We start from the raw sequence: 15,642 nt of genomic DNA on the forward strand, positions 1-15,642 counted from the left end.
TCAAATTAGGTCATCCTGTACATCCTGTCATCTGCTTTTTTTCCTGTATCCACTGTGTGTGATTTTGTGTGTTTGTTTGCGTGCGCGCTTGTCAGTCAAGGGGGAAACGAAGCAGCAGCCCCGCCCGCTGCAGCGAGCCGACAGGACTGAAACAGCAGCAACTTTCAGCGACTTTATAGGGAAAAAAACATTACAGAGTACATTGATGTTAAAATGTTTACAGAATGGCAGGACGTCTTTCGCTGTACATCATGTTGGTGAGCTGTTCGAGTCTCACACGTCTCGTCTTCATATCAGAAACAAGGAAATTAATTTCTTCTCTATTTGTTCTCACTCCCGATTGGTCAGTGGCTGCACGTGGGACTGCTGGGATTGTCGCGAGGAATGAAAATGCGATAGGGGGCGTCAGCTCCATATCAATGACTTCCAGTGATGCGGGCCCCTGATTGGTCCCAGTAAGCAACTGTATACCCTGCTTACCAATAGTTACGTGTCTGAATCACTCAATTCTCATTGGCTACCAGTCAACGTGGCAGGTAGACCTACAGTGTTACCCGCCAATTGCAAAATTCACCCGCATTTGGCAGGTGGGCGGGTGGTAATTTCATGCCCTGCTAAGTTAACTGTTTAAATATGTTTTTATTGTTAAGTATACAAGGTACTGTTGAGCTTTTATTCTGAAATTAAAACCTAGAGAGGAAACAGGAAAGTAGAAGAAGTAGAATTCAGAGACCTGTCAACAATTGGAGCGGCATGGCTGCATTCGCTTAGTGCCTGAAGTTGAATCCAGAGCAATCCTCCGTGTGTATCCTTCAGAAACCAATGGCTTTTTACACCGATTCAACTGTGTCATCCTAACTTACCTGTTGTTAAGAAATCAATAAAGGAGCAAGCACGCTCACTTCCTGGCTCTTTTGAAAAGGAGTTTGGCTGGCTGTTTATTTATGTTCACGCTTGGAAGCAAATATAAAGAGAACAGTACAGTCGAGCTGTTGGACTGTTCCTGAATTTGTTTCCACTTATTTTCTTCAAGGGAATGCTGTTATTTTACTCCACTCCTCACAAATGCTCAACTATCCCAGCAACTGCCCATTCAATCTGAGTCTATATTGACGTTTCATTTCCATGATTGCTCTGTTGCCACCAGAAAGGTTCACAGTATACAACAACCAGTGGTTTAATTCAGTTAAATGTTATTCATATTATCAAATTGTAGCAGAAGTTATCTCATGACACCTTACAGATGGAGTAGGTCTACAACTACAATTAACTGGGATGCAACAATTCCCTCAAGAGCAAGCATTTGGTGCTAGGTGCACTTGTTTCGGTCCTGTTTTAAGGTTACTCTTAGTAAGAACCCACCCACCAAGACTGATACATCATACCTTTGCCTTCCCTTTTGTGTCTTCCCCCTTTGCACCTTCCCCCCTTCAGTTCTCTCTGCTGTCAGAGGTGCGAGGTCTGGTCACCCCACAGGACCTGGAGCACTTTGATGGGCTGGTGCTGAGACGCGAAATTCAGGCTCTAAAAGCGCGACAGGGGACAGCTGGAGCCACGGCGCTCCAACCAGACTCCCTGTCCATGGTGTCGTACCCAGACACCCTGACGTCGTCTTCAGCCAGCTTCATGACCAACACCACCCTCAGCTCTGCACGGGTAGGCTGGGTTTACCAGTCGGATAACAATCTGGCTCTTCTTGATTTCATGTACAGTATGCTCCTGAGTTTGTTTAGATAGGCAGTTTTTCTTTTTTTATTTGACATTTATTGGGTACATGGAAATATAAAATGTATACTGTGGGGAGAAAATGGAAGCTTTCTTTAGCTGTGTGTGTGTGTGTGTGTGTGTGTGTGTGTGTGGTGTGTGTGTGTTTGTGTTTGTGGTGTGTTGTGTGCGCGTTAGGGCTGCACGATTATGGCCAAAATGATATCGCGATTATTTTGATCAAAATTTGATCGCATTATTCCACGATTATTGGTTGATTTTAACCAAAACAAATTTTATTGTCATAGGCTATTTATAACTGCGAGAGGGAGTGTGATGGCTCCTACTCACGAGAGACGGCTGATCATTATGAACAGGTCCAGCACGGGTCGAACGGCGGATACACACGTCGTGTTTATTAAACGTCTGTATCTTCACTGCGCTGGATTTTTATGAACTATGATATTCTGGCCATGGGTCACATCTCTGGTCCGGGTCCAGGCTTCGGTACAGCAGCTCCGTCTCCCACGCTGTTATCTACCAACTGAAGTTAGCTGCATTCAAAATCTTCTGTGTTCTTCGCCGTAGCGGCGCGATAACAGTTACCCGCGGAAACACTGGTACAAATACGTTTGCCCCTCATACTTAACATATACAGCTGTGTTAATGAAAATTAAAACTGTAGACATACATCAAAGTGTGGACCGGCGGCCGCTGTGTGGCGGAGCGCGGAGAGTAAGAGAGAGGATAGGACGAGAGAGCGTAGAAAGATCCAACACAGGCAGGCTTTACGACAAATGGTGCATGTACGCAAAATTAAACCGTATCCATATAAACACATTGCAGCGGATGCGAGGACATTACACCGGTCGTCCTAGAAGAGCTAACAGCTAACAACGCTACTAGCTAACAGCTAACAGACGCTAACTAGCACCGACTAGCACTGGTCACGGCTGTTGTCTGAAAAACAACAAATGGACAAAGTGTTCTTTACTGGTAAACTGGTAAACCTTGAGACTGACGTATTACCGACTGCTATCTGTTGAGTTTTCCTCACGCTACTCTGTCCTCTGTGACTGTCTACATCTAGAAACTTGCTGCACGTTGCAGTGAACTACTCTGACTGGCTCATGAGCAGACGGCTTTAGGGACGGAGATTGGCTTTCGCAAAACCCGGAGCGTTCAATGAAATGACGCTTTAAAAAATAATCGCTCGATCACGCAAATTTGATCGTGGGTCCAAATCGTGATCGCGATTAAAATTCGATTAATTGTGCAGCCCTAGTGTGCGTGCAGCGGTAGAGAGTAGTGTTATATTTCCATGGGTTATAATGGATTCTGTTGTAGAAAGAGTCTGCTGTGGACTTTATGGACGAACAAAGACACATTTCATTGCCTTCCTGTTGAATCCGACAAGTCCTTCAGCTGATATTTGATAGTTTTTTTTTTTTCATCTCATACCCCACTCACTCCCAACCTCACCCCAAAAACCTGGTCCCTCTCATTCCCTCTGTAGGAAAGACTGCTCTGGCTGATAGATATGATGGAGGTAGGAGTCTCTGCTGAAAGTGATGAATGCATTCCAACCACATATACAGGACACACGCTAAACGAGATGTAAAGCTCACACACACACACACACACACACACACACACACACACACACACTCCAACTCTCAACTTGGTTTGCAGTTTTGCAGTGAGTTAGTTTGCAGTGTTTTTCTTCTTGTTTTTCCTTTCTCTACCTTGATTTGGCCAATAACTGTAGGGCTTTTAAAGAAGGGGATGTGTCTCTCCACAGTCCTAATGGGCTGTTTGTGTGTGTGTGTGTTGTGACTGTACATGAAGTCTGTGGTGGATTTTGTTTGGATGAGATCACTGTTACAGAGAAAAAGAAAAATCATTTTCCAGTATATTGAGAAGTGTTGTAAATAACAGATCTTACTGGTGTTTCACTTTTTTTATGTGCAAAAAAAAAAGGGGGATAGACACATTACCTTAATTAAACATATGCTTTTGTGAGACTTACCCTATCAGCCTATTATACACTTCTGTCATTACATACTTTTGCCAATCCTTAGGGGAAACCATTGTTTTAGTTGTGTAATCCAATGTTTCTTCACTACAGCAAAGCACATTAACTCGGCTTTAGCCCTTTAGTGAAACAGTCTGAAGTGAAGCATAACAAATTATGCCTTTATTACATTTTCATTTGATCAGGGTTTATTTAATTTGGGAGACAACTGGCCCTGCTCCTCTGTTCTGTGTATGTTTCTCATCTAATCAGCGGTTTACTGGACACCTTTATTTCACTCTAGTTTACACATGCTAACAATTTTAAACCTAAAGTGTTGGTATATGGTAAATGAGTAAGCAAGTCATGTGTTTGGTTGTGGATAAGGTAGACTATTGATTGCACAGATAAGCACACACATACATTGACTAAACTGACAGCAGAGATAAGCTATTGACTGTGCAGATTTTTTCAACAAACACCACTGATGGGTTTTCTTTGCCTTTCTGCTTTCCCTCTGAGAAGTGACGTGTGTGTGTGTGTGTGTGTGTGTGTGTGTTAGTCTTAGTCTTAGTCCTAATTCCACCCACCCGTGCGTGCGGGTGTCTATTTGTACTGTTTTGGACCCATGGGTGCCTGCTGCTACTGCTGTGTAAAGCAGATTAGAGAGTGTTGGGTGGGTTTGGGAGGATAACAACACTGGATTTCTGATCCAAACTTAAAGCCAGGTAAACAGTCAACTGCATACCAATGAATGTGTGCACACACACAACACAAACATACACACATTAAGGAGCTAGACACACAAACGCAGTTTTAGCTTGCAGGATAAACACGTTTTGTTGGATGATTGTGCAAAACCTCAGATAACATTTAATGTTTTTTTTTTTAATTCAATGAAATGTTTTATCAGATTATTTCTACGAATATCAGTATATATTGAGACATGATTAAGTTTAGGCAACTTAACTACTTTTAGAAAGCCTAAAAAAAGAGGCAACATTAACTTTGTGTCTGAGACGAGTTATGAAAACAAAAGGCTTCTGTGTTCCAGGCTGCGTTCAAACAGACCCAATCAGAACAATACATTCCTGGTAGAATACCATGCCATAATACTAGTGTGTATGCCACAATAGTCATGATGGAAGTAAAACAACCCACTGTGCAGTGGGGATGCCACGGTGAGGACATTTTCCCACCTGTTATAAACTCCTAGTCTGGATCAATGGAAGAACATTTCAGGATAAAGCCTGTCTGAATGTCAGGCTTTGTCCCTCACCTTCTTTTCCTTGTGTGTTGCCATCCTCAAAATCCCTTCACTTTGGGAAACAACATTAACCTTCTAGCTAGCAAGCTACACGCCGACAATGGCAACTTTTGAAGAAAATTTGGATCTTGCAACAAGGCAGGTCTGCTTTCTTCTTTCAGGTAATGATTGTAAAGATTTACAAAGAATATGTGTATGGCATATACAATCTAACTGGGATGTTTTAGGACAGACTGGAGGGATTGCTGTGGACAAAACAGCAATACACTGGTAGGAGCAAATGTCCATATATCTAGTAGCTACTTTAAATAGCTCATCTTACTTTAATGTGTGAGCAGTTAACTTCATGTAATATTTTATATGGCGTTTTCTTTTGCAAATTCCACCAAAACAAGTTCCTTCCGAGACTGTTTTGCAGAGAAACCTCGTTGCATGCAGAACTAAGCGCTCGAGACAAATATGATTGGTTTAAGAAATGTAGACAACCCAGAACGTTTCTTCTCCTATCCTGGATTGTCTGTTTGGTATAGCCAGACCTTACCTTCATACTCTTACCGTTGTGATCAAAGCTGCTTCCGCTCTTCTGCCTTTCCCTCATTGAAATGACTGTAGGCGATGTGAAAGCACCTTTAGTATTACAAATAAGAGTTGTTGTTGTTGTTTTTTAACATGGGCACTGATACACGATACTGAACTAAATGGTTTTTATTTTTATTTAAAGAATAAAGCAAAATGGCAGTGGATGCCCAACCACTGATTAACAAGCCTATTGTACGGTCTTTTGGCATCTCATAAGCCTTTACACTCATGGATCTACAATATTACTCTATTAGTATTTCAACTTCTCACGGATACCTGTAGCCATGCCAACACAGTCCCAATTTAGGTATGACCACGGCCTTGCCTAGTCAAAACTGCAAGAATGGCAGATGCCACAAAATACCTTCCACAATAATGTATCTGTGGGCAGATCAGTATAAATGAATAAATGAATGAATTAATACATTCTTTCATGCTCAAAATGCAGCACAAAGTGATTCAAAATTCAACATCAAGAAACACAAGTTTAAAAATATACACATACACTAAGATGACTGGAGGAAATGGAATTGCTTCCACTGTTGATGCAGTTTAACATCTGTGATCCTGTCAAGATCCTCTTGAGTCATTTGCTATTTCTCAAATAACATAAATCAGAGCTGGTGTTTAGTCTGGATTATATCCCATTTGTCTAATGATGGTCACTAAGTCAGTGTAGTGATCATCAGGCATTGCCTTTCATTCCTGCTGAGAGACATGTCAGACGACACGTAGAACTAATTATAGCTTGCAGTCTGTCAACAGGGATATCAGGGGCAGGCAGGCACCAACCTCCAGGATCAAGAATGTCAACAACCGTTGCATCCGAGGTGTCACGGAGCATGTGGTAGACACTATGAAGGGCCAAAAACTTCGACAGCCTTGTCTTTTCGTTGTGACAAGTCACAGACACAGGATCAGTTGTTTTCCACAATAACAAACTATGCAGGGTAGATTTTTGTCGCCAGCAGATCTCATTCTGATCCCAGCAGTCAAACATGTTACACACCACCTCCATTCCGCCATTTTTCACCATAACATATAAACATCACACTACTTTCTGCATGTGCACTGAATGTTGGCATTGGGTGTAAATCATGTTCTGCAGGATTGCCTGATATGATTCCTGGGTAGACTGAGACACACAGGCTTACACAGAGACACACACACACACACTGTGGAAGACACAATCACACATACACAGCATGCTCTGACTGCTTACAGTGGAGAGTAACGTCTCGGCATGTAGAAAGTCGATTGTGATAAATAAATTGTCTGTAAGTGCTCCCTGTGCAGCAACGAGGGGTAATTAAGCTGAATTAATGGGGCTTTTGTTTTGGTTTAGTGGCAGAGTTAAATGAAGGGCAATGTTTCCCTGAACTTAGCTCCTCTGCTCTAAAATCCCTCACATATCTGCTGCAAATTTCCTACTCTCCGCCACGCCGGTGGGATTCAGCTGCCCAATCCTGCTTTGAAAGCTGACGGCTCTCTATCGATTTACCAGCATGTGTGTTTTGCTTTGCTAGAAGACATGGTAGCCATGTTTGTTTGTTTCTTATTAGCTTTTCTTACATATAAACATTAAGATTGACAAGCAAATGTGAGCAGATATTGACGTCTTTCCTTTTCTCTAGTAGACCAACTTGTTTTGGGACCAAGGCACATCTGTGTTTAACGTTGATCACCAGCTTTCTCTGTCACTCACTTTAATCACTCTCTTCTCCCCCCCCCTCTCTGTTTTTCTGTCTTTGCTCTCTTTCATCACCCTTCCTTCTATCTCTTTCACCTCTGCACCTGACAACCCTTCTTCCTCCATTTCTTTCCTGCGTCTCTCAGAACGACAGCGTGGTGGAGAGCAATAAGGAGGATCCTCCAGAGAGTCTAAACACGCTGCTGACCGACATCTCTCTGGTGAGCCTGGCAGGCAGGCAGGGAAAGCCCCTGCTTTGGCCTGATAAAGATGGATGTGACATGGGGAAGATGTTTGGAGGGGTGGTAAGAAAAAAGTAAAAAAAGAAGAAAAAAAAAGGGTGATGGAGGCACTTGAGATGTTGCTGAACAGCAGGCTTTGTATTGTTGACTGAGGTGGAGTGAAACAAGCTTTTGCACCAAATGAGAACAAGTATAAGAAAAACAAGTTGAGCTTTGGGAGAGTAAGTGTCTGGGTAGCCTTTCTTCATCTTGTCTTTGTTGAAAGTGTATGGTACAAACTCAACACTAGGCCACCTGATGTGCAATTGTCCTTCTACCTCTCTGTCTCTGCAAGAAAAAAGAGTTTAAGGTTCAGGTGGGGAAAAAGAAGTTTCCAACGCAACTCCACATCAAGAGGTCTCATCTATTCATCCTAAACAGCAGGAGACGAGGAGGTCAAGGAGAAAGCTTTTAGTCTGCAGTCATCCAAGGCTACCTGCCACTCAAATCATACCTTACTTTTCTTTTGTAAACTTTCTTTTTACACTCATGTACACTCTTTCCATACGCTGGTGAGCCACTCATGTGTCAGTGTCCATCCCACTGTTCAGTTTGTGTTTGAGCACTCTTCCATTGAAACACAGGATCCCGGACGGAATCATACGGCAAGCAGCGACATGTTGGAGCTGGTTCGGATGCTATGAATGGCTGTTATTGTCTCTAAATCTGGTGGAGTGGTTAAACAGGTGTCTAAAACAGTTGTGTGAGTGAACATTAGGTAAAATCATAAAGAAAGAATACAAACCCTTGGATTTAATCTTATTTTTGATTGTACTTATGCTGCATGTTACAAGTTAGGTGTGTTACTATAAGATACATAGGGTTCAAAGTTGGTAGATATACAAAGGTTGGGACTTCTTTATTCCTCTTTGGATGTTTAGCTCAAAATACCAAAAACATATTTTCTCATTTACTTCTATTGACATTTTGTTTGTAGTGCTCATAAGCATTGAAAATTTAAAAGGTAATTTTTCAATTCTGGGAACACCACAAATTAAACTACGTTTGCCTCCATTGAATTGGGGTGGCAGCCAAAGTCAGTTAGAAGACATATATATCAAGACCTGGACAAATAAAACCAAAACTACTGTTAATAAATCTATAGGTAAGTGAGAAAAGGTGTGAAGCGACTCTCATAAACTATAATTTCTTTTGCCAGAAATCTTTATTAAACTATTTAGATTGGTAAAGCATTTCTTTAGCATATTAAGCTTGTGAATATTTTTTTTCAGTTGTTGAAACGTCAGTTGACGGTGTTATTGGATAAAATGGTAATGTGCACTCTGGCATTTCATTTATGATTTTTCAATCAGATTTAGTCAGAGATCTGATTAAGTGCACACAATATTTCAGCTCCATAATGCATACAGTATGGTCACATTTTGTATTGCGTTTCATTGTGGTATGATAAATTGTTATACCCCTAATCAATGATGAATATATCCTCTCACTTCAGGACGATGTACAGTCCACCACAGCTGAATCTCCCCCCTCCTTCAAGCCTCCGCCCCCACCGGGGGTGCACAGGCGCCCAACTAGACGAGATCAGCTCAACAAATGCCCCTCGTCCGAATCCTCCCACTCAGGCTTGTACTTCACAGCCCCGGCCTCCCACAACCACAGCAAAGAGCCAGGACACGTCCCCGCCTCGCCCTCGCTACACCACAAACGAGAACGTCCCAGGGAACCGTCTCGGGACTACGCGGTTGTCAGAAAGAGAGATCCCTCGGTACCTTCTAAGAACGAACAAATAGCAGCTGCTCACTTGTCCATGGTCACACAGCACACCATCGGCCCTTTCCCCAGGGTCCAGTCCCCAAGCAGAGGCACCAAACCTGCTGCCCCGTCCCTTTCACCTCCACCTCCACCTCCACTCCCTGCTCCTAATCCGCCCCCTTCTCTTCCTCTTAAACTGGTGTCTATGTCCAAAGCCTCCCCCTCCTCTCCTGGCTCTGAACAGCGGTTTGTTACGGTGGAGGTTCATAGGCCCAACGCAGAGCCCGACTTCAACGAGGTGCGCCCGCTGCCCCAAGCTCGAGGTGAGGAACGTAGAGCTCCAGAAGTAAAATTTAACACATAACAGAGTTTCTGTTATGTGTGCCCTCAATTTAATAACATGCATATGTATGGCTGCAACCAATAATGTATTCAATAATTATTGATTAATCTGTAAAAAAAAAAAATTAATTAAGAAGTTATTAAAATAATAGGGAAACATCTCACTCACAATATACCAGAGCTCAGATTGACGACTTTGAACTGCTTCTTTTGTCTGACGTACAGTAAAATAAATCAAAGATACTCCAATATTAACAACAATGTAAGGCAATGACATTTGGGCTTTTTACTTTATAAATAAAGTACACAATTGATAATAATCAAAAGTTTTCTGCGGATGGACAGCACCGCTAATATGCGGACAATGAAAACGTTTATGCCCTATAATTTCATGATTTGGTTGCTTGAATTACTGTAGGAGTTTGTGCATGGGAATTAGGATGTCAAAGATCTCACATATGAATTAAAGAATGTACACATTATACCTGTGTTACATTTTTCAGATTCTCCTCAATCACCAGTTTGGTGTGATAGCCAAACAACTACAACAACTACTTACTTATTGCCTTTATTGTAAATATGTTCATTGACTATGTATTTGTATATAGGAGCTTTGAAGCACACCATGCAGTGTTTCACACCTCACCACCTATTTGTAGTGATTGTGAAACCGATTCAGATGAGATGTTGCAGTTGGGCAGATTCAGTGGCTGGCTTATTGTGCTTTACTGTAATTAAATGAGCAAATAAGCAGTTTCAGTTATGGAGATGTGTATAAATATCCTTTACAAACAGGGGTGTATAATCTCTCCAAATATGTGTTTACTTGAGCTTAATATGCTAAAGTGAGCAATTACCCATAACACTACGCATGATATCTATACTGCATGCAAAACATCACTAATCTTAATAAGCTTTTAATCTTGTATTACATCTTGAAATCTGATCTTTTTCAAAACAAATCTCAAAATCTGGTTGCTGGTTATTTTGTGGGTGGGGGGCGTTGCAGTGCAGTTTAATTTAATGTGACAACATAGATCCATCTATTTATACAACACTTTTTGACACAAGCTCTTGAAGCAACAGAGTAAAACCAATAGAAATAAGTGTTGCATTGTTTTCATACAATAAGCTCTAATGGCTCAACAGAGGGTGATGTGTTGAGATTCCCATCATGGTGTCATGTCTGCCTGTTTACCCTCAGGTGGCGCTCTGTCTCAGCTGTCAGATAGCGGCCAAACCCTCAGTGAGGACAGCGGGGTGGACATAGCTGAGTCAGGACACATCAGCAAAGACAGAAGCCCACATTCCTCACGCACACGGCACCCCCGAGACACTCAAGGGGGCGGGGGGGACAACCCCTCCAAACCGGTGAGGGGGTAATTCAGAACAGCAGTGAGCCAAACATGCATGGATGAGTGGATTAATTGTTACCTCTGAGGAATGGCAAATGGATTCAGTTAATTTATGTGGGTGTGTGTGTGTGTGTGTGTGTGTGTGTGTGTGGGGGGGGTGTACCAACTTGTGTGAAAGTGATGTCGTTGGAAGTGTGGAAGGTGAGGACATTTCTGGAAAGCCACGACACATTTGAAAAGTTAGGCCATTTTGGAAATAAAGCTTCATCTTTTGCAAATAAGAGAACATGTTTTAAATGATGACATTTCAGAAAGTAAGGACATTTTTTGTTAAGTGAGAACATTTGAAAGTGACTGCAGTTTTGGAAATTGAAGACCTTTTTGGAAATGAATGACATTTTTGGAAAGTAAGGATAATTTAAGAAAGTATGGGCATTTTTAGAAATTAAAGACATTTCATTTTAACATAGCTTAAGTTGAATACCCTCTGATGTTGCCAAGGGTGGGGCGAGGTGGAGGGTATATATAGGTCTGAATGTGTTCTCATAGTGAATTTTAAAATTGTATTAACAAAACTAAGAAATACATTTGATTCATTTGTTGAGGTTTTGTTAAATAGGCCACTTGGTTTTAAGGTTATTAGTTTTAGGGAACGTTGCTATGGAGTAGAGTATCAATTATTTTGTCACTTTGAATCCTCACAAGTATAGAAGTACAAATGTGTGTGTCAGCTGAAAAACAAACAAGAGTTGATAAATGGTTGTGCTTTATTGCTAATCCTCCCGAATCTGTTCTCCAACCTAACCGTGATCTCTTCTCTCCTTCCTTTGTTTGCTCACACAGACTGTTTCCTTTGTTTCCCTCATTTGTTTAGTTCTCATACACATCATTCATTCACATGATCCATCATTTCTTCCATTGCTCACTGCAGTGTAGCATTAACAAACTCTCAAAGCGCTCTCTGGTTCTTATTGATTGATGGGAGAAATAACGAGTAAGGATAGGAGAAGTCCAATTCTTTATGATGAGAGGGCTGTTTGATTAAGCCTGCCTGTTTTTAGATTAGATTAATTATGCAGAAAATGTGAAGGCTGAATCAACTTTGTATCACACAAAGCTGCATTTTATTGCAAAGGATTCTAGCATTTACCTTCTGTTTGCTCATGAGTGTGTCGCAAAGAAAAACAGTCTGCTCATAAAAAACATACCTGAATTAACTTAAAGAAGATACTTGTTTAGGCCTTGTTATTGTCTTATCCTTATGTCAGTCAAAGCACAGCTGGTTAACTAGGGCAGAATATTGGGCAGTTGTAAGAAGTGTGTAAATGAGGTCTATTCACTGAAGAAAATATATTGCCAGCGACATATGTTGAAATATAGAGAAGGCTGAAGTGAAGGTGAGCAAACTAACTTGTTGTTATATAAAGAAAGTTCAGCCCTCTCCTCTACTAGCTCGCCTCTGTTCCACTGGCTTTTTGAGCTGAGTGTGTCTTTCATAAAGGGGTTTTATTTATTGACCTTTTCTGAAAAGCTAAAAAACAATGTTTCTGAGATTTTCTGTCCATATTCAAAGATCAGTGGTCTACTATTGTGCTGGAAATTAAAATTACAAAAACTTATTTTAACAAAGGGCATTTTGTTAGCATTCAACAGTTAAAGCGCACAAGAGGCTTCATGAGGCCTACAGTATTTTAGGGATGTGTTATTAAATGCTAAAAAAATAATCAGCAACACATCTCTAAAAAAATGCTGATATTTTTCTGTCTCTGGCCAACCCTGTACCATAAACATTACATTCCCATACAACTAAAGTGAATTCTCAATTATGTTTCGAGGGAAACAAATTTTCTTCCGTATAACATTTGTTTTTGATGTATTATGTATGATGTTTCTAATCAAAGTCACCGTACGGAGGAGGTTGGCATGGATAGATGGAAACAAACACAGGACACCCAGGAGACTGCTCTGTGTCCTGTGTGAATCCAAAAGTCAACGTTGTTTTTTACCACATGATTAAAACTGCGACTGTTTCAACAAGTGCCTGTTGCTGGTACAAGAAACAATGTGGAAACAATCATAATCCAGGAGAAATCATGTTTCTCTCAAAACTAAATTGAGGATGCAGTTTACCTGTATGGGAACATTGTTTAGTGTGGGTCTGTAAGATGTGTAAATAGGCAAACTGTTTGCTAACATGTTGGCTATAGCAACTCTATAGGTTGTTACTCTGTGTGTCTGTGTCCGTCAACTCGGCTCCGTTTATGAATATTTCTGTCCCCTAGTGAGCCAAAAAAGGGGGCCATTTTGCCTTTATTTGTTACCTTCCAGAAAACCCAGGGGATTAGAGGGAGGGGGGTATGACATGCAACAATAAGGTCCCCAGTCTTCTCAGCCAGAAGTCAACTAGGACTGTTCAATGGTATGTGTCTTAACCACTTGGCAACCATTAATATTTATCTTACAATATGGACATACAATCCCAGGAACATGTTTCAGAATAACATACAGAGAGAAGAAACTCCTCAGGGAAAAAGATGCCCCATATGTTATGGAAGCCAGTGCTAGTGAAGCTTTATGAGAAGTGACTAAATAGTAGAAAACAATTACATACATGCCTTGTAAAAAAAGTAGTTATTTCTTTTGTCCTCTGACTCGTAAAGCTGTTAAACCAGATTGCTCATTCATGAATATGTCACCATTGAATATGTACATAGTAATAGAGTTGTGGTCTTAATGAATGTGTAAATCAAAATGTGTGCTCAGAGAAAACAAAGCTCTTCCTGTGATAAACAAAGGCAGAAAAATGTATGTATGAATAGTGTCCCAAAGGAGGAGCAGACATATGGAGGTTGTGTTATGTTACGAATATATTAAACTTTATAAATATACATAACTAATGTTTTTCTGATACGATAACTTGTGCTCCTCTCTCCCCCTTACTTCAGCCGGGGCTGTTGGAGCCCACCTCTACACTAGTGAGGGTTGCAAAGAGTGCCAGCACTCTGGGTATTGCCATTGAAGGTGGAGCCAACACTCGCCAGCCGCTGCCACGAATTGTCACAATACAGGTGAGTAAGGAAGAAAGCAAAATTATGTTTAAAATAATACCCCCACTAGGCTGACTTCTACTCAAAGAAATATTAAACTGCTGGTAATATGGTCATGTCATAAAACTGGACTGTCTATGCAGTAGAAAAGCACAGTTTATTTTTAAATTGGTGCTACATAAACAGAGAAAACAGAAAAGGAGCTGTCGTATTCCCTTTTGCTCAAAAGGAACTAAAACCTACAACAACCAGAATGCACTGGGCTGATTGCCTTCCAAGGCCACGTCAACTGTAACGTTGCCGTGTTTGTAACAAAACACCAGGGCTGCCAACTCTCACGCATTGGCCGTGAGACACACGCATTTGATGGTTTCACACGGCACACGCCCCACCCCGATTTCTCACGCTGAAGCGTCAGCCCGGTCGGTCAAATCTGAAAGATGAGTTTATCTATGTTTACCTGTTGAGCCACTTGTGATCGATATAGTTGTGCTTTCAGAGACTGTGAGGGGCTTCAAGAGTGCTCCCTGTCTGTGGAATTTTAAATTGTCGCAAAATGAGAACATTTTTTCACGAGCCACCCAGGTGCATTTCCCCGGCTTTAGGTATGTGTGAGTATACAGACCCGTCGGCGCTTGTGTCCACTCTCTCTGTAAAGATGGAGGTGAGCAGCGCGGCTGGTAGTGTAGCAACTTCAGTTTCATGTATTGGACCCGCTCTGCTGGGGGCAGGACGCGTTGCATCCATGCGGAGACCTCCGATAAAGAGCAGCGTACGGACAACTCTAAACTCTGTCAGAGACCAGAGACCCAAATGGGCTTGCGTCTGTCAGACGGTCTGAATGAGATCTACCATATCAGCGAGGAATGACTGCACAGCAGACTCTATTACACCATATATATTATACTATATACAACTCTCCAATCTCGGACAACAGAGATGGGAGGAGATTGTGCACAAAGTTGTAAATATGAGCAGAAATTGGTGAAACACACCTGAGCTATATATAGCCTACTATATATATTATATATTGTATATATTATATATATATTATATATAAATATACGATACTGCAACGTTGGGCCCCTATTGTGCATCTTAACCTCTGTGCATCTCTAAATGAACTGAAATAATTAATGATGTTTTTAAAATGAAAAATAGTCTTTATTTTCACAAAAAAGTAAAAACAGTAAGTGGGGCCAGAGGATGACAGCCAAACATTACTGAACATTGGCACAAAGGTTAAAGGATTAGAATTATGTAACTCAGTGGTTCTCATTCTTTAGAATTTCAGTGGTCTTGTTGATCCCTCATCATTAATTTAACTTTGGGTCCCTGGTCCCTACACCAGGGACCCCTGGACCTGTTGACCACAGACCCAAATCTTCTCAGCTGTTGCTGACATATGCTACTGTCTCTTCATGTGGTTCATTATGTTTGGCACATTGTTTGGGTCAGTTCTTATATCATAAGAATTTAATAATGTAAATGCTGAATGCCCTAAAACCTGTTGATACTACAACAACACAAAGGCTCCTAACCCTACAGTTTTGCACATATCATGTAAGACTTGATTTCTCCATTTTTTTGCAAAAAAACTCTCCAGAAAGTGCCATTTAATGGTTTATTTTTCAAATTTTTTTCCTG

The 15,642-nt window shown here is 41.2% G+C and overlaps 1 protein-coding gene across 4 annotated transcripts in view; it reads left to right on the forward strand.

Annotated features, from left to right (window-relative positions):
• Positions 1-15,642, forward strand: part of whrna (whirlin a) — a 300,442-nt gene that overhangs the window by 272,282 nt on the left and 12,518 nt on the right. For 2 of the 4 annotated variants that reach the window (XM_032539554.1, XM_032539555.1), the window contains 5 exons: positions 1,435-1,656; positions 7,401-7,475; positions 8,992-9,574; positions 10,798-10,964; positions 13,894-14,016. In XM_032539554.1, the coding sequence (XP_032395445.1) occupies positions 1,435-1,656; positions 7,401-7,475; positions 8,992-9,574; positions 10,798-10,964; positions 13,894-14,016 (1,170 nt within the window). The remainder of the gene's footprint in view (positions 1-1,434; positions 1,657-7,400; positions 7,476-8,991; positions 9,575-10,797; positions 10,965-13,893; positions 14,017-15,642) is intronic. The other 2 variants (XM_032539556.1, XM_032539557.1) reach the window with 2 other exon arrangements.

The sequence above is a fragment of the Etheostoma spectabile genome, chromosome 16, assembly GCF_008692095.1.
Source record: "Etheostoma spectabile isolate EspeVRDwgs_2016 chromosome 16, UIUC_Espe_1.0, whole genome shotgun sequence".
Lineage (NCBI taxonomy): Eukaryota > Metazoa > Chordata > Actinopteri > Perciformes > Percidae > Etheostoma > Etheostoma spectabile.